This window comes from Euprymna scolopes, chromosome 35 (assembly GCF_053919585.1).
Source record: "Euprymna scolopes isolate OS-2025 chromosome 35, ASM5391958v1, whole genome shotgun sequence".
Classification (NCBI taxonomy): domain Eukaryota; kingdom Metazoa; phylum Mollusca; class Cephalopoda; order Sepiida; family Sepiolidae; genus Euprymna; species Euprymna scolopes.
Genome location: NC_136516.1, coordinates 64,639,758 through 64,663,668, shown reverse-complemented (window position 1 = coordinate 64,663,668; position 23,911 = coordinate 64,639,758). Strand labels below are relative to the sequence as shown.

The 23,911-nt window shown below is 31.3% G+C and overlaps 1 protein-coding gene across 1 annotated transcript in view; it reads right to left on the bottom strand.

The window, feature by feature from the left end:
• Positions 1-23,911, bottom strand: part of LOC145259645 (uncharacterized) — a 195,932-nt gene that overhangs the window by 95,314 nt on the left and 76,707 nt on the right. The window contains exons 3-5 of the mRNA XM_080117302.1: positions 13,357-13,487; positions 10,459-10,585; positions 1,848-1,978 (exon numbers count right to left, since the gene is read on the bottom strand). Of these exons, the coding sequence (XP_079973428.1) occupies positions 1,848-1,978; positions 10,459-10,585; positions 13,357-13,487 (389 nt within the window). The remainder of the gene's footprint in view (positions 1-1,847; positions 1,979-10,458; positions 10,586-13,356; positions 13,488-23,911) is intronic.

The following is a 23,911-nucleotide window of genomic DNA, read 5'->3' as shown; positions in this document are numbered from 1 at the left end:
TGGTAAATAGAGGCAAAGGCTGTGCTTTGGCTACAAAAGCACCACTGATAACATATAAACCTTGGCCTCAGGCTGAACAACCATGGTCGAGGATCCACATCGATTATGCGGGACCTGTGGAGGACTTTTACTATCTGATAGTAGTTGACTCTTAATCTAAATGGCCAGAGGTACTAAGATGCAAAAAAAAACGACCACGGCAACAACGACAAATTTTTTATTGGAATTGTTTGCTCGGTTTGGGGTTGTAGACTATTTGCTTAGCGACAATGCTACACAGTTCACCTCGACAGACTTGTAGACTATTGTAGACTATTTGCTTAGCGACAATGCTACACAGTTCACCTCGACAGAGTTGTAGACTATTGTAGACTATTTGCTTAGCGACAATGCTACACAGTTCACCTCGACAGAGTTGTAGACTATTGTAGACTATTTGCTTAGCGACAATGCTACACAGTTCACCTCGACAGAGTTGTAGACTATTGTAGACTATTTGCTTAGCGACAATGCTACACAGTTCACCTCGACAGAGTTCAGAGAATTCTGCGAAACGTATCAAGTCAAGCATATTACGACACTCCAGTACCACACCAGAAGCAACGGCCAGGCCGAACGCTTCGTCAATACGCTTAAAAGGTATTAAAAAAGGCGTCCGGTACACCGAAAGAAAAGGACCTTCAGCAATTTCTGCAGGTTTACAGAATCACAAGAAATCCGAACAAACCAGATGCGGGATCCCCAGCAGAAATCATGTTTGGACGGAAAATAAAATCTGTATTTGATAAACTGATACCCAAACACATAGTACACAACAGAACCTCTACAATGCCAACGAACAGCGGAGATAACGTGTATTTTAGACGTTTTAGAAATAACGTTTCTTTTTGGAACAGGGCACGATCTTACGAAGAATCGGCCATGTTACATACATCATTCAGGGCCCAAAGTTCCAACATAAGAGGCACTTGAACCAAATCAGGAAACGCTTCTACGAGGATCAAGAAAAACCGCCCCAGGACGGCAGTGAGGCGATTAAAACTGTGTATGACTGTTTTGACATAGACCCTCCAAAAGGGATGTCAGAACCGAGACGCTCCGGCAGAAAGAGGAAGCGAACAGACCCCTTGGTGGTCTGTCCCAAAAGGAACAAATACGGATTTTCACAACCGAAGAAATCAACTTGGCAGGGGTTGTTGTGGGGGAATTACCCTCCAAATGGACTGTTCTATCCATTATATAAACCATGGGCCTTTTGATCCCAGGTGTGCATTAAACACCAGAGCGACCCTCGCCTGCTCGATGACGTTTACAACTCTTTTCAGTTGTAACCTTTTTTTACGTTGTTGTTCCAGTATTATTATTATTATTATTATTATTATTATTATTATTATTATTATTATTATTAATACTAATAATAAACTGGAGAAGCGCGTGGTCGCCGAATACGAAGATGAAAATATTTTTTTTAAATATGTTTTTTAAAAAATACGCTTTTAGATGCAAATAAAAAGTTGTTTTTTTCTCTAATCAATTTCGGATTTAAAATCCCTAGTCAATTAAAACATTTTGCATTTATATATCTATCAAAATTTAAAAAAATCTATTTAAATGTGTATTTATTCATTAAATTCAGCTATTAAAACGTGTATCTATTCCTGAATAAGCGGTAAAAATTTAAGAAAAATGTATAGCTCTAGTATTGAACTACTGAGCTATCTAAAAGAACTGGTATTTATTCATATAGTAGAATACTATCTAAATTAGTAAAAAGTATATATTGATACATGTATGTATATATATATATATATGTGTGTGTGTGTGTGTGTGTGTGTGTATTCACTCACCTGTGTCCCAGCATATGGATATCCTGATTTCCTGCATTTCTTTATACAATCCATTACACTGTTAGGAGATCCAACGTATTTGGGTAATTTGCGACTTTTGTCATCTTTAAAACATCCGATGTAGTATTGATCTGTGAGGATATTTACATATTAACGAAGTTTATAAGTTTTTGAAGTCATATCAGTTTATACAACACGCAATAAGAAATAAAATGAAATTACACTAAATAATAAAATAATAGTATAAAAAGACAAGTAAGTTATAATCTCAATTGGCTAAATTAATGCTTCTTTCCTCACTTATCTTTTCTATAAACGCGGAAAGCTTCGTTGCTTACCAACCGTTTTTGAACCAATTAAAACATAAAAGAGGCGAAAGAAACGTACTCCAGTTGACAAAACGTGAGTGTCCAAAATGTTCAAGTAACTATCTCTTATTTAAATCGGACGGAAGATATCAACTTCTACTTCATCCCTTTACCCTTTCACGACTCGCGCTGACTAATCATTCTTAGGTGAGCATTCAATAAGTTTAAAACTCGGACCATCAGACGTCCTCCATAAACACGTGATTCGGAATGTCATGTTAAAATCTGGTTGACTATTTCTGTCTTACTCTGCATACATTTTGAACATATTTATTACTCATATAATACTCATAAAATGAATATTTCGTTGATTGTTTAAGTTCAAAATAACGCAAAAATCAACCACTCTTATACGTAATCTTTTTACATGCGTTTTAGTTTGAAATAAACATTATCTGTTCCTTTCCATAGTTGAATATAAAATAAATGATTAAACATTTGCAAGTGTACTTATAAGCATTACTGATGCATACCATTGGGAAATTAGTTACAAACAATTTATCTCGTTTTATCTACTCGTTAGCGACCTATTTGCGTTAAAAAAAATTATTATATCTATCAGAAGTTTATAACAATTTACTTTAGTGATGTTGTCAAACTTGATAGGAATAAAATACATAACCAGAAGCGAATATGGCGCGTAAAGCTAAGTATTCGATCCTTACTCGCTTCCTCTCCTATTACGTACTTAGTTTCTCTCGAGAATTAAAATACGTTATGTTACGCAATAATTAGTTAGGGTAAATTAAATAATTCATAAATGAAATTGTGCATGCATTCATAAATTAAATTGACTAAAACGTTTTTAAAATTTACGATTAAAAAACAGTTTTAAGTCAATTAATATAAAACATTTAATCCAAGCCCAAATTAGTCGGTAACGCAAAATAAGTTGTTTGACTAATTTTGCTTTTCAAAAAATGTGTGACGGTAATAATTTACTTTTACTGTTTCCATCGCTGTTTATATCATTTCAATCTCAACACGATAAAAAAGCTTGTATAAGATCCTATATTCATATCGAATATAATTTGTATATTTACCTTTTAGTTGAGTCGGACTTTCTGTAAAAAATGAATGGATAGATATATGATATTTATAAACATATACACGGGATTTTAAAAAACTCTGTATTGTCGGTTTTTAAGGCATCGGGTTAAACCAGAACTCGACGTAGAAGGACAAATCAATGAAACTCTTACTTTGCGTGGTGAACCTTTCACGCCTTTTCTTGTTCAACAGGAGTTGCAACGAATTGCCTCGTTGCTTACAACGACAGATCGTCTTTGTAACAGTAACTATGAAACGGGCTGCTGGACTAAAACAAAAAGACCAACCAATCAATATCGACGATAGTGTTTTTATACCATTAGTCGATTCTATGCAAATGTTAAGACCGATCAACGTGAGTGGACAAAAAACAAACACTATTATAAAAGCAGTCGACCAAGCACTTTCAAACCTTTTGCTTGAACGACTGCCACACAAAATTCCATTGCTTCACCCCTCCACATCGAGTTCCGGTAAGTAAAAATTACCACAGTATTTATATTTGTGAATAGATGTAACGATGTTTGTTAAAATGATTTACTTGTTACAATGTATTAAAATTGCAAACATTGTTAAAATGATTTACTTGCTACAATGTATTAAACATTGCAAACGTTATCGTATGAACTCATTCGCTACCATCATCCTATTTTGAGGACCAGAAGAATAATTAATCATATTTCATTAACATCCTTTTGGGAGATATCGCTAGTTAATTAAGATTGACTTTGACTTTGAAATATGAAATATATTTCTGGTGTACATTAGCTACAGTGGTGTGTCAGTTTTCAGTATACTATGGAAGGGTACAATTTAATCTATTATACGATCATATTTTAATAAACAGTTCTTATAACACGTCATATTTCTGTACATGAATGCATTAGTTGCCCTATAGATCAAATAAATCTTTGGAAGTAATATTCTATTTACAAATGGTTTAAGTAATAAATTAAAGAATTGAATTCGTGCATAAATGGGTAAATTCTCATGATCATATTTGTTTGTTCCAAACATGTTTGTCAACGCAGAGCAATAAAAAACATACACCAAAACAATATATATATATATATATATATATATATATATATATATATATATATATATATATATATATATATAGTATTGATTTGAAAAGTTTTAAGAAAATGATATGGGTGACATCAGCTTAGAATTTTACAACTTTTACCACTTCAGTCGCATTCTTTTCCGTTTGAGCTAACACAACAGATGAATAAGAAAGATTTAAAATTAAACCACTTCAAGTAATGAATGAATTTGTACATGCGCAAAAGTAATAACACTTTCTCGGCAAGTTGAAATGAACATTTTGCATTTCATTTTGCCGACATATTTCTGGGCATCCATCCAAATGAAGATGTTAATCATTACAAACCATCCTTGATATTTGATTATAATTTCTGTTAAGCTCAATGTTATGTGAGTAGTTTAAATGTTTATTGGTTAAATATTTTCGCAGACACACGCACATACATACATGCATTTATTTCATTTATATAAATTACTTATTTAATTCGACTATTGTTTCAGATTTTACAGCTTGTGTTTTTTAATATCATAAACCATCCATGTTACATTTTATGAACGTGGTGACATTATATAATAAGCTTCCCATATTTGATCAAATCACATCATGGTTTAAATTATTGCACATACGTTTACATGTCCTAAAGTAGACAGTATCACTTTTACTTGAGATTTGTTCAAAGTAAAGATCCAGTATTTTGAGTGAAAATTGACCAATGCTAAGATTACGAAGACGTTTCATGGGCATTGTTTGTATTGGATGAACTGCCAATTTTCTTATGTGTGTGAAAGAGACTTATCACGCAACGATTAGAAGTGGAAAATTTTCAAGATATTTCTAATAATATTTGTACTTTCAAATTACATGCATCTTTACTCTTTTAGAGCAGTGGTTCCGCACTTTATTAAACAAGTCAATCGCGTGCCAAAGCTTCAAGTGCCAACGCGTTTTCTGTACTGCAGAGAACACGATCTAAACATCACCTAAAATATAAGAAAGCGTAATCAATAATATGCGACAATCGTCTTTTATTCGATTTTCTTATCCTTATTGTTTTGTTGTAACGGATGCCAAACATTCACTCGCTTTTTTAGAGATGCCAAGGGAAAGAGTTTATTATGATTTTAACCGTTTTTAAGTGCAGTTTCCTGTATGTTTCGTAGACTTATTTGAACGGTGTATTCGCCAAGTAGATTTGAAAGTATTTTTCATAAACCACATTCTTTCTTATCAAAATGGAATGACGAAGATATTCCTTAAATTCTGATGTCATTTCATCACGAGACTTCATATGTCGTCATCTTATTCTTTTCAACTCTATTTAAGCGAGTATCATTAGAAACACTGACTTCAAACAAAATTGCTATTTTCCTCTTCTCCCATATTACTCTGTCAGGTTGAACAGCTCCATTATCTATGTACATAGCTTTAACAATTGCAGAGTCATAGTGGGTGGTGCATGACTTGTCAATATTTCTTTCTGCTTTATGTTCACATGATTTCGTTTTAGTTCGAATAACTACCTAAAAATAAATGGGACTATTCCTAGAGTTAACACTTGATCTCTATGTCATAGATATTCGAATGGTCTATTGTGGTTTGATTTTAGTTCTCAAACGTTCAATAAGTACAGAAGTGAAGAATATTATTTTTCTCCCCAATTATAATAAATCTTTCTTGTGGTCTATTAGCGTTCTAAGACAAGAATCCATCTAGTCTATGTTGCTGTCTGTTGTTGTTTAAGCCTCTGTCACATCGCCGTAATGTTGCAATTCTCTGCTTGTTTTACATATAATTCAGACGAACTTACTGCATTTTTAACCCTTTAATGCAAATGCTCACTAGGAGAAGGTGCTCTATTTTTGTATGAGCCAGTGTATGGTACACATACCGAGTAGTTCTGATTAGTGCTTTGAATATTATGTTATTTGGGATATTTGCTCGTAGGAAGAAATGTCCCTATGCAAGGCTATTCTGACAACCCCCTATACAACGACCAAAGACATTCAAGGATTTTTTTTCTATTTTCTTATACTTTTGTTTGTGCTGAGGGCGAGTGATACTATCCGATACCAGGCATCCATGTGGTATTTCAAAGACTTTGTCCGAGAGATTTTTTACAGATTCTATTCGTCCCTTTAAATGAAATTGTTTCTATTTCATTTATACTTGATTTACCAAGTTTGAGAATTTATTTTTGATGCGTTCTTCTTCTATTTTATTTTCATTTTACTGCAGTAATTCTAAGAAATCAAGAGCCCCTTTCTCGGGCTAACACTTGATGTCCGTATATAAGATACATAGATATCCGAGTGTTCAGTCAATATTCTCCTCTGCCTCTCAAACGTTGAGTTATTAAAGCAGTAAAAACATTAGGTTGTCTATCCCAGATTTGCAACTTTATTATATGCGATTTTTTCTGTACTTTGTTTGATTTAAGGATAAGAATTCAACTAATCTGGTGAGGTATCAATCTAAGTTATGTTATTTGATGTAATATGACTTCGAGACCGTGCATCATTCCTCAAATGCGCCAGTGTATCGAAGCGATATAATTTGAGCTTCGAATAGATTTATTGTGAATATTTGGTCTGATTTTATTTGTGAAGTGCCCTTATGTCAGTTTGTCATGACAAACCCTTTTATAGACAGAGTGAATACACTTGAGGATGGTATCTAGTAGGTAATCGAAACTTTTTTTCGGTTTTCTCATCAGTTTGTTCAAGCCAGAGATGAGCCATCCTACCGAATGCCAGATATTCACCCGCTATCTCATACATTCCAACCGGGGAATTATTTTGTAAGATTCTAACCGACCATTTAAGTCCAATTATTTCAATCTATCTTGCACTTGGTTCACGCGTATATTTGTCAGGTTGTTTTGAAATTATTTTTCTTGGGTCCAGGGGCTCCTATAATTACTAGAATTATGTTAATGTACAGTTTGGATTTGGAGAGCTCAACTAAAATCTTGCTATGTGTGTGTTCGCCTGTGCATTTTAAAGGTCTCTTGAGAATAACAAACTTTTAAAGATTAAGAAATTGATAAGAAATACTCACTGTCAAATTTCTCGTCTGAAAAGAAAAGAAAAATGTAAATAGCATGCGTCGGTCGATTTGACATTTATTATTTTGTTTGTATGTATTTTTAGCGTGATTAATGCTTCACTTATATAAGAATAATGAAAAAAAACACATGTGCAGAGAAAAAAATTCAGTAAATGTTCGAAATAATTGTATGCTAGTATAGTAAATAAAAGTAAACTTTTTAGATGAGTACTTATAGCCGTAGTATTGCACTACTTTTGTGTTATTCATATACCTTCTTTATATAAATAAAATGAACTCATTTTCCCCTCCGACTTTGACCTTAATAGGATTTAAAAAATCATGAGATTACATGCAAATGTAATTCGTACAAACTGTAGAACATTATCTGAGGTGTGCTATAGGCCTATTACCTCTACAGTTCCTCGACAATGGTACATTCCTATATTTTTTCCGGTGAGAGTCCACTGCCAAAATCGGTTAGATTCAATAGAAGTTGCAACGTATTTTCTCTCTATTAGATTCCCCCTTTCCCGCTCCCCATTTACACCGCAGCGGATGCGTTCACAAGGAACAGTAGGAGGAAACACCGGTTTGAAATCGTCCAAGGTTATTTATGCCGTTTCCCCCCCCTTTTCCCTGATTTATACTTTCTGTTTTTCCCATAATAAAATAAAAATAAACAATTTTTTTTTAAATACGCGAAACCGCGATTATTATTATTATTGTTTTTTTTTTTGCTCTTTTTTTTAGTTAGTGTAAGACGGAACCTGTGGAACTAACCGGTTTTTGCTTTCGGTTTTAACGACTCTAACCGTGAATTCTAACTATGACCTTTATTTATTAGTGCTTTCAACTAAACATTTATTTTTACACAAGGAATCCATTCTTTACTATTTATTATTACAACGCAACGATATCGTGAATTCACTTAACATTAAAACAAATAAACTCATTTAACATTCGAGAAAACAAAAAAATCATTTAGAATTCGATTGTGATGCGGGACTACTGAAACTAAACCAAAACAAACTTCACTGCGGAATTGATATTTGACCTAATTCACTTTTAAGTTAATTTATCACGTTTTTTTGTTTGTTTGTTTTTGTTGTTGTTTTTGCAAGGTCGCCTCAATGATTCCAGTTCGAACACACCCCCTTAAACGTTTTTGGGATTTTTCAAACACCCGGGCACCGCCGAACCGTTCGTATTGCATCGCGTTCATTTTTTTTAATTGTTTTTTTTTTTTTCACAGCACTGTTTGTTTTCATTTTACCACCCCACAACCACACACGCCTCTAAAAACCCGTGCAACGCCGGGTACCCCCCCCCCGCTAGTATATATATATATATATTTAAATGCAAAATTGAAAAAAGGTTTATTTGAAAAGTGTATATATATATATATATATATATATATATATATATGATGGACTCTCCCGTCGATTTCGACGTATGAGGTTCGGACAACCCATATTTCTAAAACTCATTTATGCTTTTGCCTCTGATGACAAGGGACTTGCAAACAAGGCCACAAATAGAATATGAATGTGGATTTAACGCTGCAGATATTGGTGCGGCTGCTAGTCGTTTTGCTCTTACTCTGTTTTCTTTCAGTTGCCTTAAGCTTTCAGATTGAAACCTCTGGAGACCTTCAAAACACCTTGATCTCCATTCTTTTCGGTCATTTACCTCATCTTCAAGACTCCTGTATGGTATGTTCACTGCAGACAAGTTACTCTTCAACTTGTCCTTGTACCTAAGCCAAGGACGTCCGACAATTCTTTTACCACCCTCAAATTGACTGTACATCGCAATTTTTGGAATTCTGTCATCAGGCATCCTCAATACATGACCAGCCCACCGCAATTGCGATTGAATAAGGAATGATTCAATGCCAGATATTTTGCATTTTGTGAATAATTCGGCATTTGATACCTTGTAGCGGAGGCTAAGACCACATATGGAGCGTAGACAGCTTTTGTGATTAATGTGATGTCTGTATGGGGTCAGATCCATAAAGAAGAATGGAAAGAACAACAGCACGGTAGACAAGGATTTTTGTGTCTAGTCGAATACCCCTTTCGTTCCACAAGCGATGGCGAAGATTTCCAAAGGCAGAAGTGGCCTTAGCAATCCTGTTGACAATTTCATCATCAAGAGAACAGCCCTGGTTCACCTTGCTATCAAGGTAAGGAAAGGACTTGACATAATTGATATCATGACCGTCGACTTTCAGCTTGCGCGCAGGAAATCTATACTCTGGTGGATTTTGCTTTACGCCTTCAACTTGTTTTGTTTTATATATATATATATAGTGTGTGAGAGTATGTTGAAAATAAATAAGTGTTCGGTCATTAGAAAATGAGAGATAAAATACCAATTATTTCTTTTTAAAGTCTACGTTACATATTCAAGAAACATATCATAGTTTCATTGCCATAGATTGGTATTGCCTGTTCGAATGAGCTTAATTTCGTGCTGGTAAACTTCTTATACTTCCCAATATCATATATCTTTATAAAGCCATTATTCTCTCGTGTCCCATCGGTGCTAGTGCGCCAACCTCTGTTAGACAGGATACAGTAAATAGTCTTTAACCTTCTATGTTCTGCAAGTTTCAGCCTCTGTCCTATCGCCGTAATGTTGCAGTCCTATACTTGTTTTACTTACTGCAAATACAGTAAGTTTGTCTATATTAAGACAAACTTACTGAATTTGTATTTCCCTAATGCAAATTTTCACGACTGAGAGCAAAATCCAACCCCTTTACTGTATCGCTCCCCAGATGTATGAGCACTTTTTTCTCTAATAAATTATTTTCTCCTGAATTATGATCCCAGTTTACCATATTTTACTAATATGCAGAAATGTAAATGAACAAACAACTTAATACTTAGGCATTAAGTTGTTTGTTCATTTTGTACATTTTCCTATAAATCTGCCACCTCATTATAGTAGCATTTACGTGCCAGTACTAATTTACCTTAGTTGGATTGAACTAAAATAAAATAAAAACTTAGGCTGTTTCAAATAATTTGTAGTAGTAAAGTTGGATTAAGAAAGCTAGCATGTATATTTATTGGGCTTTACTTACCCGTGTTGTAAATCGAATTAGCCCAAACTCCTCCACAAATATCCACACCATTTTCACACATCATATTGCAGTTAGTTACTCGATCAGATGCTTTATAGTCATTGCCGCAGAAACACTGTTTTCCATACTATAAAGACAGAAATTCATAATGCAATAAATAATGTAGTGTGTATATTAAATAGATATATTATATCATAGCTAACTAGAAACGTACACTAGTGAATAGACGAATGGAGTATAATTTTCTAAGCTTCAGATAATTTTCGCTGTGTCAGATAACATAAATAACGTTGCAAGGGAAATTTGAAAAAAAAAATACTCACGTCTCCCTCATAGTTTTACTCGGTTTTACTTCGCTATACATATCAGTGGTTCTGTATTAAATTTATAAATAACTAAAAGAATACCCGTCTCAGGACAGGTAAAAATGTAATATAGTCTATATAATGTGTTCATATATTTCCCAGTATATGCCTAAGATGTGGATTTATATATATATATATATATATATATATATATATATATATATATATATATATTTGAAGTGTACATGTGAGCGTCTAGAGATGAGTGTATAAACATAATATATAATATAAACGTCTTTGTCCATAATAGAAGACAGATACAGTGCTTTGGGAGAGGGTTAACGTCGGCCAATATGTAAATATGCCTTATTCATCTGGGTTTACCTTAATTTAGCGGATCTTTGAAAAAGCTGCAAATGATGATTCGCATGACTCGAAGTCCTGGTTGTTATTACAGCAGCTTTATTTACTGGTGTTCCCCAATCAGAGAGCTGCACGCTGCTCTAAGATTTTTACTATCGACACTTTCTGACAGTCTCCCCTGCTCAAAACGATTACGGTCTGTGGACCATCTCTCTCCTTTTGACTACCAATTATGCCTGCTCTTTCTGACTGTTAACTTTTGAATAATGTCTATGTATCTCTCAAAAAATCCCCCCTCTAAATGACGTCATCAACCCGTATCACCATACTACCATCGTTTGATCGCTTTCGCGTAGTCATCTGTGTTTATTTTTTTATTTATGAAATGTCTTTTATCTCGTTAAAATTCCTATGAATAATGTAAATATTTTACTTTAAATATTGATTTCGATTTGAAACATTGTTTCTCTTATTGAGACATTCTTTTCTTATCAAACTATTTCTAAGCTAAACACTGACATTCAGCCATGCAGCAGATTATAAAATGTATTTTCCGGGAGCCAATAACATAACAAAATAAATTCCATGACTAAAACTTTAATTAAAATTCTTTACATGATTTGGATTCTAAAAATTTCTAAATTTTAAAAGTTAAAGCAGAAATTAAAAATCAGTAAATCTTGGTTAAATAATGTCTAATGTCTATGGATCAGCTTTAATGCAAATCTGAAATATTTGTATTTTCACATAGGCAGTTGTAGTTATGGTTTTCAGCTTTTTTTATTCTCTTTGCTTAAAATTGAATGAATTAAAGCCTTTATTTCGACCTCCTACGCCTATCCAAATTTATAATGGATTAATGAGTAGGAGGTAATCGTGTACATAGAAACATATAAACACATCTTTTATATGAATCATATTTTACACGAATAAAGATAATGAATATTTAAATGCTCGTAGTATAATTACAAAAAAGTACGTTCAAAGCCACCGTGAACAACTCATCTGAAAAGTATGTTTACGTAACAGTAGTTTTCATCAGCAGCAACAACAGTTTACGTAACCATAACAACCATTGCTACTGATCTTTCCGGCCTGGAAACGCGACGGTAATGATCACCGGTTATAATTGTGTAAACAGAACGAACGAACAACGGAATAACATATTCTCTGCGTGTATCAAAGCGATCAGTTGTCGATGAACAATATTACTTATATATTATATATATACGATATATACGAAAAATAACTATGGTCGATTTAATGTGTTTAACTATGATAACCTCCCATCACAGCTTGTCTACATTATACGATATTAAGATAAAAGTAAACGGAAGATCGTATTGTCCATGGTGTCCACGTTTTGGGAAGACAGAATCAGATTACAATGAATAGATATAGAAAGTGTTCCTTGAATCTAAATGTTGTTAAATCTCTATTACGAAATGCTGAGAACACTAAACTTAATTGTTTGTATTTAAGTGAAATACTACAATTCACTTAAATATTTCTTAAATATTAATATAATTAAATAATAAGCCGTAAGAAATGAAGAATAAAAAAATAATCAAATAGCTTAAATTAACTGATTTGCTGTTTATTGATTCAGTAGTTCAAAGTCATCATGTGAAATTAGCAGAAGAATAAGAATGGCAAAAATCCGCATTTCGACATCTAAAAGAAAAGATATGGAGTTGGAATAACAACACCTTTTAAAGTTAAGACATTACAATCCATTGATAGTTCATTTTGTTGTATATGCAAGTGAAATTTGGGCTATACTGGCAGGGAATGAGAGGAAGTCTATTTTTTTTTTTAGAAAAAAACTGTTTAAGAACTGTTGAGAATAATTTGTTTTTTACATAGACAAAGAAATGCAGAAATTAGAAAGGGGCTTATTATTAACAAATGTATCAACGATGTAAGTCAAAATAAAGAGATTGACGTGGTTTGGATATGTGCTCTGTCTAACAGACTCCAGCTATGCCCAAAAGAATATCAATAAGACGTCATCCAAGAAAATCAATAACCCGACGACCAAAGAGAGAGACCGACCAGATAAAGGTGTCACTTCTGTGAACTGAAACATGGCCCAGGATGTTGATGAGTAAAATTTTGATTTTAAGCTTTTATGCTTAAAAATCTCTCCGGAGTATGCACATAAGTGGTGTTTATGGGGGTCATAATGTGCTGCTGGTATCAAATACATATCTGATATGTAAATACTCACCTGAGTTCCGGCATAAGCAAAACCGGACTGTCTACATTTCCTTACACATTCCGGAACACTGCGAACATTTCCGATACTTTTCCGTAATTTTCTACTGTTCTCATCTTTGAAACATCCCAAGTAGTATTGATCTGAAATATAGAAAATATTCATCTATTATGCAAATATATGCTCTCTCTGGGCTCACATAGTTTTGGAAACTTGGGGATAGTATTAAGATGGATGAACATATACTACACTTCCCCCTAGAAGAGGAGGTTATTTCAGAAAGGATTATCAGAAACGCTAACAACAACACCACGACGGATAATGGGATTTCTTGAATGATTGTCTCATAAAAGGAACTCTTGTATCCTGTGATTCATGAAACAGTCAAAATTATCCATCGAATTCAGTCTATAGCTGGATTCGTAGTGTCTTTTCGAGAACAATTCAATTTTTCTCTTTTTGTATGCATCATATTCAATCCTCTAATAATATTCTTCATCATTCAAATTGGAATATATTGACTTCATGTTAATAAAGTGATTCAATAAACAAGGTCGAGTCTATGAGAAAAAACTTTCAAATTATAAAAAAATTTTACGGCTTATCCTGTGATTTTATAAAAATAAAAAATAAAAATTATAAAAATCTTTTACGGTTTATCCTGTGATTTTAGTAGTTGTCCTGAACTTCTTACTACTGAACACAAGCCATAAGGTGTGGTTGGTAATTGTGCAACACTTACTTCAGCGGAGATATTCCGCGTGTATAACGATAATTTAAATATTTGCTCTTTGCGCAAATAGCCTTACATGATGGTATTTCTTTTCTCTTAAGACTGTATCAGTCTATTAAATTATCACCAAAACTCTACTGCACTTTCCAAATAAATAAAGAACTTTATTTGAAAAAAATAATGTTGATATATATTTACCGTGCTCTTCGTCAGGAGCAACTGCAAAAAGACAGAAAACGTATGAGATATTATATATGTTCATAGAAAAATAAGAAGCATGTCTTACGGAAAACAAACTACAAAGAAACGGATATAATATAGCATTAAACAGCAAGATGAAAGAAAAATATGGGTGGAGGGGCACGACCGCGCACTAAACTGGATATTACTGTTTGTAATAAGTACTTAAATATATTTATATTAAGTCAACATCTGTCCAAATATTTACTGTTTTAACTTCCATAGCCAAGAGGGAATGTTTAATGAAAAATACATATATATGCATATATATATATATATATATATATATATATATATATATATATATATAATTATTGGTAGTATTGTTTAGTTATTTTTTTGCATTGGTATAAGACTTATTCTTCTAAAATCCTTATTCCTTAAATAACCACTAAAAGTAGAGCTGGATGTCAAATGCTAACTAAAAAAAGTATAACTATAAAATTATATTGGGAGATCCCACATCAATTTGTATAATGTGATCACTTATTTTATCTGGTTACCCCTTTTACCATTGATAATGATATAATCCTATAGGTTGGTTTTAATATTAAAAGGTAATGTTTTTGACTGATAATTTCGGAGATATTCTTGGCCTGATGATGTGATTTTCCCTAGCAGGGTGGTCACTGAAACATATTTGCATATGTGTAGCCACTAGTTTTCATATTCAACATATTCAACTTATTCATATATATATATATATATATATATATATATATATATATATATATATATATATATATATATATATAAGAAAGAGAGAGAGTTAGAGAGAGAAAGGAAAAATGATTTTAAATTCTACCGCTGAAATCCTTTAAAACTTAATAGATTTGACGCGAAAATTATCAAGTGTGATCAACATTGGATTATATCCAAGTGACCTCCCCTGGAACATTGGAACATTACACGTTTATGACATTGCAGAACGAGGCGTTGCCAATATTTCTACCTGAGTCACAGAAGTCTTCAGACATGCTCGGAGCAGCTTCCAAGTTAATATTATTTTTACGTCTGACGTACTTTTTCATGTACTGAATTGATACACACACATACATACATTACACACACAAACACACACATATATATACGTATATATAGACATGTATATATATACACACGTATATATACATATATATACACACATATGCATATATAATCGTATATATACACATATATATATAAATACACGTATATATACATATATATACATACACATATACACATGTACAATGTACACACACATATATACGCGCAGACCTATATACATACACACACCCATATATATATATATATATATATATATATATATATATATATGTGTATGTGTGTGTATGTGTATCCACATATATACATATTTATGTATTATATTTCAGTTTTGTTTTTCACTTAACTTCAAAATTTATACATGAAATTTAGGATAGAGGAGTTTTTATATGTCTATTTATCATTTGCCATCTTCAGCAAAGGAATATTTTACCTATCCTATGACGGATATTATTTGTATGAAATAATTGTACCTTCCCTTAGACAGGACATTTACAGCACGTATACGGACAAAAAGTTCCTTACTTAGGGCGGGTAATGTACAACACATATTTTAAGTAATTTAGACAATAGGTGCGCTATAGTGAAGAAGCACCTTATTTCTCATTTAAAAGTCATACGACCCGAATATATATCATAATTTACGGTTTTAACGTCACAGGCATGATTTTCTTTGTTTTTTCATATGAGTACTATACTGCACAAGTACCTTATTTCTTGGGTAGGATAATGTACAAGTACGTCATTGCTAAGATATAGATGAAACTACTGGATAATTTTACATAATTTTCTCTTGCGCTAACTTTTCTGTGTGTCACAAATTTGTTTTTACATCAGAGTGCTATAGTAAAGAAGCACCTTATTTCTCATATAAATATCATACAACTCGAATGCATTACATGATTTTCGATTTTAATTACATTTATGTACGTCGCAAGTAAGATTTCCTTTGTTTTTCATATGGGTACTATACTGCACAACTACCTTATTTCTTGTGTAAGATACTGTACCTTTTTTCTAATTTAAGAACGAACGAACTTAATACATTTATGAAATTTCTGTTGTGCTAAATTTTCTGTATATCAGCGGGTAAGAATTCGATTTTTAATCTCGGTGCTATAGTGAAGAAGCACATTATTTCTCATGTGTATATTTAACGGAATTTACGGTTTTAATAACTTATGTACGTCACAGGTAAGATATTCTGTGAAAGTACCTTATTTCTAATATAAAGATGAAACTACTCGATGATTTTACATAAGTTTTTCATACGAGTACTATACTGTACAAGTGTCTTATTACTTGGATAAAAGTTCTTGTATACATAAATGCATTAACAAAGTAAGTGACCATTGTATGTGATTTTTGGAATATGACATCTATAGACATATACAAACATATACATTACATAAAGTTCATAATGATCAGTTAATTAGTTTTGGAATGGATCCAAGATACAATAATATATAATTACATATACATAATTAAAATTCATAATGATCGGTTAATTAGTTTAGGAGTGGATCTAATACGTAGAAATATATAAGCATAGACACATAATTAAAATTCATAATGATCGGTAAATTAGTATAGGAGTGAATCCAATAATAGAAATATATAATAGTATGCACATAAATAAAATTCATAATGATCGGTTAATTAGTTTATGAGTGTATCCAATCATGCAAACATACAGATTATACACATAACTAAAATCAATAATGATCGTTTAATTAGTTTAGGAGTGAATTCAATACATAGAAATATATAATCATACACACATAATTAAAATTCATAATGATCGGTTAATTAGTATAGGAGTGAATTCAATACATAAAAATATATAAACATATACACATCCTTAAAATCCATAATGATCGGTTAATTAGTCTAGGAGTGAATTCAATACAAAAGTCCATTACTTGATCTATTTACGTGATTATATGGAATGTAATAAATAAGCTGATATATAATATATCCTATACATTTGGAATATGACATTTCATTATGTACAGCAAAACAAAAACATTTTTCTTATTTTTTTTTATATGAAAATGTTCTTAAATAATTATTACGTAACATTTAAAAGTCAAGAATATCGGAATGTAACACAAAAAGACAAAAAAAAAAATTGTGGAGCTCGAAACCGCAGCACTGGTATTAGTAATCGGCGACGCTACACACTGCACAACAGAGACAACTGCTTTCAAGAACTTGTAAATTTACTTCATAAATTGATGTTACACATCGTGCACATGTGCACAACGACGCCATGGGCGCTATGCTCGTCAACTTGTCATTTCTTTCAAGTTTGAGCCCCTTTTTTGAACCTCTTAGAAATTGTTTCAACCGATTAAATACCTCTAATAAAATTCTGCACCCTATATGCAATTTTTTAAGCTACTGCACGCTGTCAAGCGACAATCCGTCTAGGAGGACATACAATTAAAAAAAAATGGAGACACACACAGACGGATATAGTGAGATTTATATATTAGATTAATATAAACATTTTCAAATTATAATTAATAAAGCGTTTATTACAGATTTAATTATCAATTTTTCATCTTATGAGAGGATATTTGCAAAAAAATCTTATGAGAGGATATTTGCAAAATAAAAGTCTTATTCAGTATTGTATAAGATTTGCTTGTGTACCACATAAAATGGTAAAACAAAAGCTTTGAGTTTGTTTAGTATAACTTTCATTTAACCATATGTATGGTTGTTGATTTTGAAGGAACAAGACACGTGTTTCGATGTATCTTCGCATTATTATATCATCACACAACGAGAGGTTATAATCGGATGCGCACACCATTGCGTTAAAATTCCTGAATTTATAGACAAACGAGCAGATGACACGGTGTTTCAATGTCCTAAAATATACTATCTTTTATGGACGTAGATTTCGTAGTAAACAAATATCAAGACAATCCTCGATTAATTATTATATTGTTCTTAATATATAGTTATTTCAAAGGTTTTGCACACACACACACACACACACACACGCATGCATATATATACATACACACACAAATATATATGCATATATATTTATATATACCTATATATATTTATATAAATATACATATATTTGTATATATATACTTCTATATATATGTATATATGTATATATATAAGCACACAAATATATATGCATATATTTCTATATATACGCATATATATTTATATAAATATAAATATATTTATATAGATATTTATATATATATTTATACATACATATATATATTTATATGTTTATTTATATATATATATATATATATATATATATATATATATCGGGTGGCCCATAAGTAACTTTACAGTTTAAAAATCAAATATTTCTTTCTTAAATGACTGTATTTAATTAATCTTTTTGTATTATACAGTTTATAGTATGGAAATTTGTTTTGTCTTAATTACGTAAGATAATGTCTCTTATGTAGCCTCCATTCTCGGCTTTTCAAGTCGAGCTCTTTCTAAGCTATTCTTTATGACAGTTCTTAACATCGGAAATTGTAGGGAAAGAATTTCCCCCGTATGTTTTCGTACGTTTTGGATGCTTCTAGGCTTATTTGCATACACTTTGTCTTTAAGAGCCCCAAAGCTTAAAGTATAGTTCTGTCAAATTAGATGAACGTGGAGGCCATTCAAAATCGAAATTTCAAGAGATTTTTCGATCCTGAAACATCACAGTAAACAACTGCATTGTTGCTCTAGCTGTATGTGTAATTGCACCATTTTGTTTGCCACCATTACCCTGGCATGTTTACTAACTGAGGTTCAACAAATTCAATAGCATATCTTTTAAGAGGATATTGAACATTGAAATGGCGCATATAAGATCTTGCATTGCAACAATTGACCGTCCATTGTCAAAGTGTAATTCAGTTATCCTCGTTCTTCTGTTGTAAACTTATCTATTCAAACAATTTCCAGAGATTCTATATTATAATTCTGAAAAGAGAAATTAAAATATATAAATAGAAAAAAGCTATTGAATTTTTAAAATGTAAAGTGACTTATAGGCCACGCCGTATATGTTTTTATATATATATTTATATATATATATATATATATATATATATATATATTTATATGTATATATATATTTATATATATTTATATGTATATATATATTTATATATATTTCCATATATATATATTTATATTTATATATATATATACATTTATATATGTTTATATATATATATTTATATATTTAAGCATATATTTATATATATATATATTTATATATTATATATATATTTAAAGATATATTTGTATATATATTTGTATATATATCATATATATATATTTATATATATATGCATATACATATATATTTATATATATATATATGTATATATCTATACTTCTATAAATTCGTTTTTCTTTTGTGTGTATTGATATTCATATTAAAACCCCCCGTTCTATTTATTTAAACAGAAAAAGCATTTTTTTTTTTTTTTTTTTTTTTTTAATGAGTTGAGGAATTGCATTCACTAGGATACACTAACTTATTTGCATATTCGTTTAAACATTCATTTTAATTACTTCCCTATTAGTTGCTTCGGTTTTCTAACGGAATAATCATCTTTAGTTAACTATTACGTGTAATTATATTCATGCAGATATTCTACATGATTTATACTTGCATACTATTTGCGTAAAAAGTTTACAGTAAACACAAAATTGTTTCCATATATAATTATATATACGTATATATTTTTGTTTAACAAATATTACCTCCAAAATTCCTCCTAGATATTTTGATTTACATACATGAAACTTCATATATAAGGTATTTGAATCCATGCAAAATTTTATATTTGACTTTTAGTCTGGAAAAATCGGTGCAAAAGTATGAACATAAAAAAAATAATATAAAATTGCCAGGTGAAGTCGAACGCGGCATTAGAAATGCATAACGTAGTAGCTATTGGTTCATGTTTTAATTTTTACCCTTGCAGTAAAAATGTTTTCATAGCCCAGTCAATGCCAGCAGAGACAAAATAAATCATGAGCTGAACGTTTTGGTTTCGATTCTCGGGGGAGGCGCATAAGTCTTTTTTTTAATACTTGTAAATCATTACTATATATTACATCCAATCTATTTATCTGTCTATCTATCTATATATCTATAAAAGTGAAAATGCCTGTCTGTCTTTTCTCTATGGTAGTTAAGAAATACCATTATACAGAATGGCATTACAATCGAAAGGAGAGGATGACTTTCAAAAACATCGGCGAAAATAAGCGACCCCCATCCCCTGTAGAAATGTTCCCAGTTGAAGATGAAGATTTTAATGTTTTTATCCAATTGTTCGATATTTGTCGTCTGAAAGGTTGGACTTTAAATCGATACTGATCCTGGTAAAATCCGTCGCCTCTGTCAAAAGTATTTGGCAGACATGCAAACATATATACATTTATATATTGGTAACTAAAGGTTTCGACTCTAACTGATTTCAAAGCTTGACCTATCTCTGAATACCCGTTATGTCAAATTTCAAATGTTTAGACCAGAAATTGTCTTAGTAATTTGGTAGAGACCGCAGCGGTCATTTTTTTTAACTTTGACCCCTGTTATGACCCCTTAAAATTTAGTGTTTTTAGCACAAATTGAGTTATTAAGTAAGATCCATGTCCAAGGAACCTATATCGAAAATCTCAAGTGTTTAGACCAAAAATTGTGGGAGGAGTTTGGTAGAGTTCTCAAAGGTTAAATCGTTGAACCTCTTAACAGCCAAATTTCTGGCCGAAAACTGGTCCCAAAGATTTTCCTGAATCTCAGTACCCTGTATATCAAATTTCGAATCTGTAGACTTAAAATTCAGAGAGTTATTGCGTAGGGAAATGTACACAGACACGCAGACACACAGATACACAGACACATTCACTTTTATAGATATATATATATATATATATATACATATTTATATATATATATTTATATATATTTATATTCATATATATATATATTTATATATATTTATATTTATTAAATTTATTTATACAAACATTGATGGCTACATACATGTTTCCGTAATCACCCGCGTTGGGTGATTACATCTTCAAGCCAAGAATTATCGTCGAGAACTGATATATCAAACAAAAACATTATCTTATTTCGTTTACAAAGTTAGGATGTAACGTGGGTGGGGGTTATTAACGGGGAGAGGATAAGTGAGGTCTTTGAAGATAATAAACATCTTTTTTATTTCCCTTTTTTTCTTTTTTTATATTCCCTTTTCAAGTTTATCTATCCCATCTTTTGGTTTTTACGGCATAAGGTACTTGAGAATTTAGTATTTTTGTCTCGCGGTCAGTAAATTAAAAAAAAATTCCTTATGGCTATTGAGTACTGACCGATGTCTTTCAATTCACACACATATACATACAAACACACATACATACACACACACACATTAGAAGCAAACATACGCTTATACATATACTCAAGAGTGGATATACATTGTTCGCTGTATTTTACTCACACACACGCACTGAAAACAGACAATAATTATAACGACACACAAGAATAAAATTAAAATTAAAATAAATCAAATAAATAAATAAAATAAAATAAGAATAAAATAATAAAAAAAAATAAACAAGTAACCAAATAAAAATAAAACATAAACATAAAACCCCGGAAGTTATCAATCTCATCATGCATACATATATATAAATACACGTATAAACACCCACACTTTGATACACCCGTGTATATACACACATATACACATACATAGATACATAATGTTTACATACAGTTATAACATGTGTATATTTATACTCACAGACGCAGTTATATCAATGAACGGACCCTCAAACACATACATCCATGCACACACCTGGATATCATATATTATGACTGTTATTATACTAAAACTAATAATGTTAATCCCACTAACGATACTAATAATAATAATTTCTATAATATTGATAATATTAATAGCACCAACAATATCAATATTAATAACAATAATAAGAAGTCGATTGGGAACTTTAAAAACCTGTGTTCCCTAACCGGATATACGTCTCAATAATATATATATATATATATATATATATATATATATATATATATATATATATATATATATATATATATATATATATATATATATATGTATATATGCATATATATACATATATATACATATATACATATATATATACATATATACATATATATATACATATATATATGCATACATATATATATACATACATATATACATACATATATATACATATATATATCCATACGTATGCATATACATGCACACGCATACCAGCATAGACACAATATATACACAGTCAGACTATCCGCAGGTGCAGACACACATCCCCATCCATACGTGTCCCCAAATCTCCACAGATATATACGAGACACATATACATACAGATATCAATATAGACTCACGTATATACTTGCATATGTATACACACATGGACACACAGATACTCGCTAGCTCACAACGCATAAAAACACAGCAATACATGCACAAATACGAAAACCTTTTTTTTTAATAATAAGGTGCCTTTTAACTTACGTAGCGTGGTAACCCTTTTATATGAAACAACGTATTATTATAGTTTATTCGGACGTATATATACATACATAACATACATACATATATACCCAGACACCCATGCATTCTTGTAATATCCATTATTATAATCATCGTATACGAGACAGCCTATTTTAAAAGTTCATATATATATATATATATATATATATATATATATATATATATACATATACACGCACACGCATATACACACATATATGCATACACATACATACACACATACATACATAAATACACATATACATACATATTTACACAAAATACAGACATATATATACACTGTCACCAAATGATACATCTAAAATAGAAATAGGAATAAACTCATTCTCTACATAATTCTTTTTATCAAACTCCACACGCATAGTTATATTACCCGCACCTACCCGCTTCTTACTTTTTCATAAGTTGTACGTTTTTTACTACGTAAAAATTTATAGTGACTTCAGTTTGAAGTCCATAGGTCTATCCTCAGATTTAGCAAGCACTCCTTCGAGGTTTAAACAGATATACATAAGATATTTAACGATATAACAATAATATATGATAACATATAACAAAACAACTCAGAGCATTTAGGTTATACAAACGGAGTATAGAGGCTTATATATTGTAGTACTTACCTTTGTCTTTATTCATTCCCCTTTATTTCTTTATTTTTTATTTTTCCTACCCACCTATATATACATATATACATACAGATCATATACACATACATGCACACACCCAAAAATATCAACATGCCTACATTATTTCGAGGTTCACCTAACAATCTATTATCCGTTTGGTTCAGATATACTATCATACAGGTATTTATTTAGGTTAGTAATATTATAACTGCTTGAGAAAATAGAATATTAAGCGAAATTATGTAATCCATACGGGTAGGATCATAGTTACGACCTCACTCAGACTCTTTTGGGGGAGGTTATTGGATGGG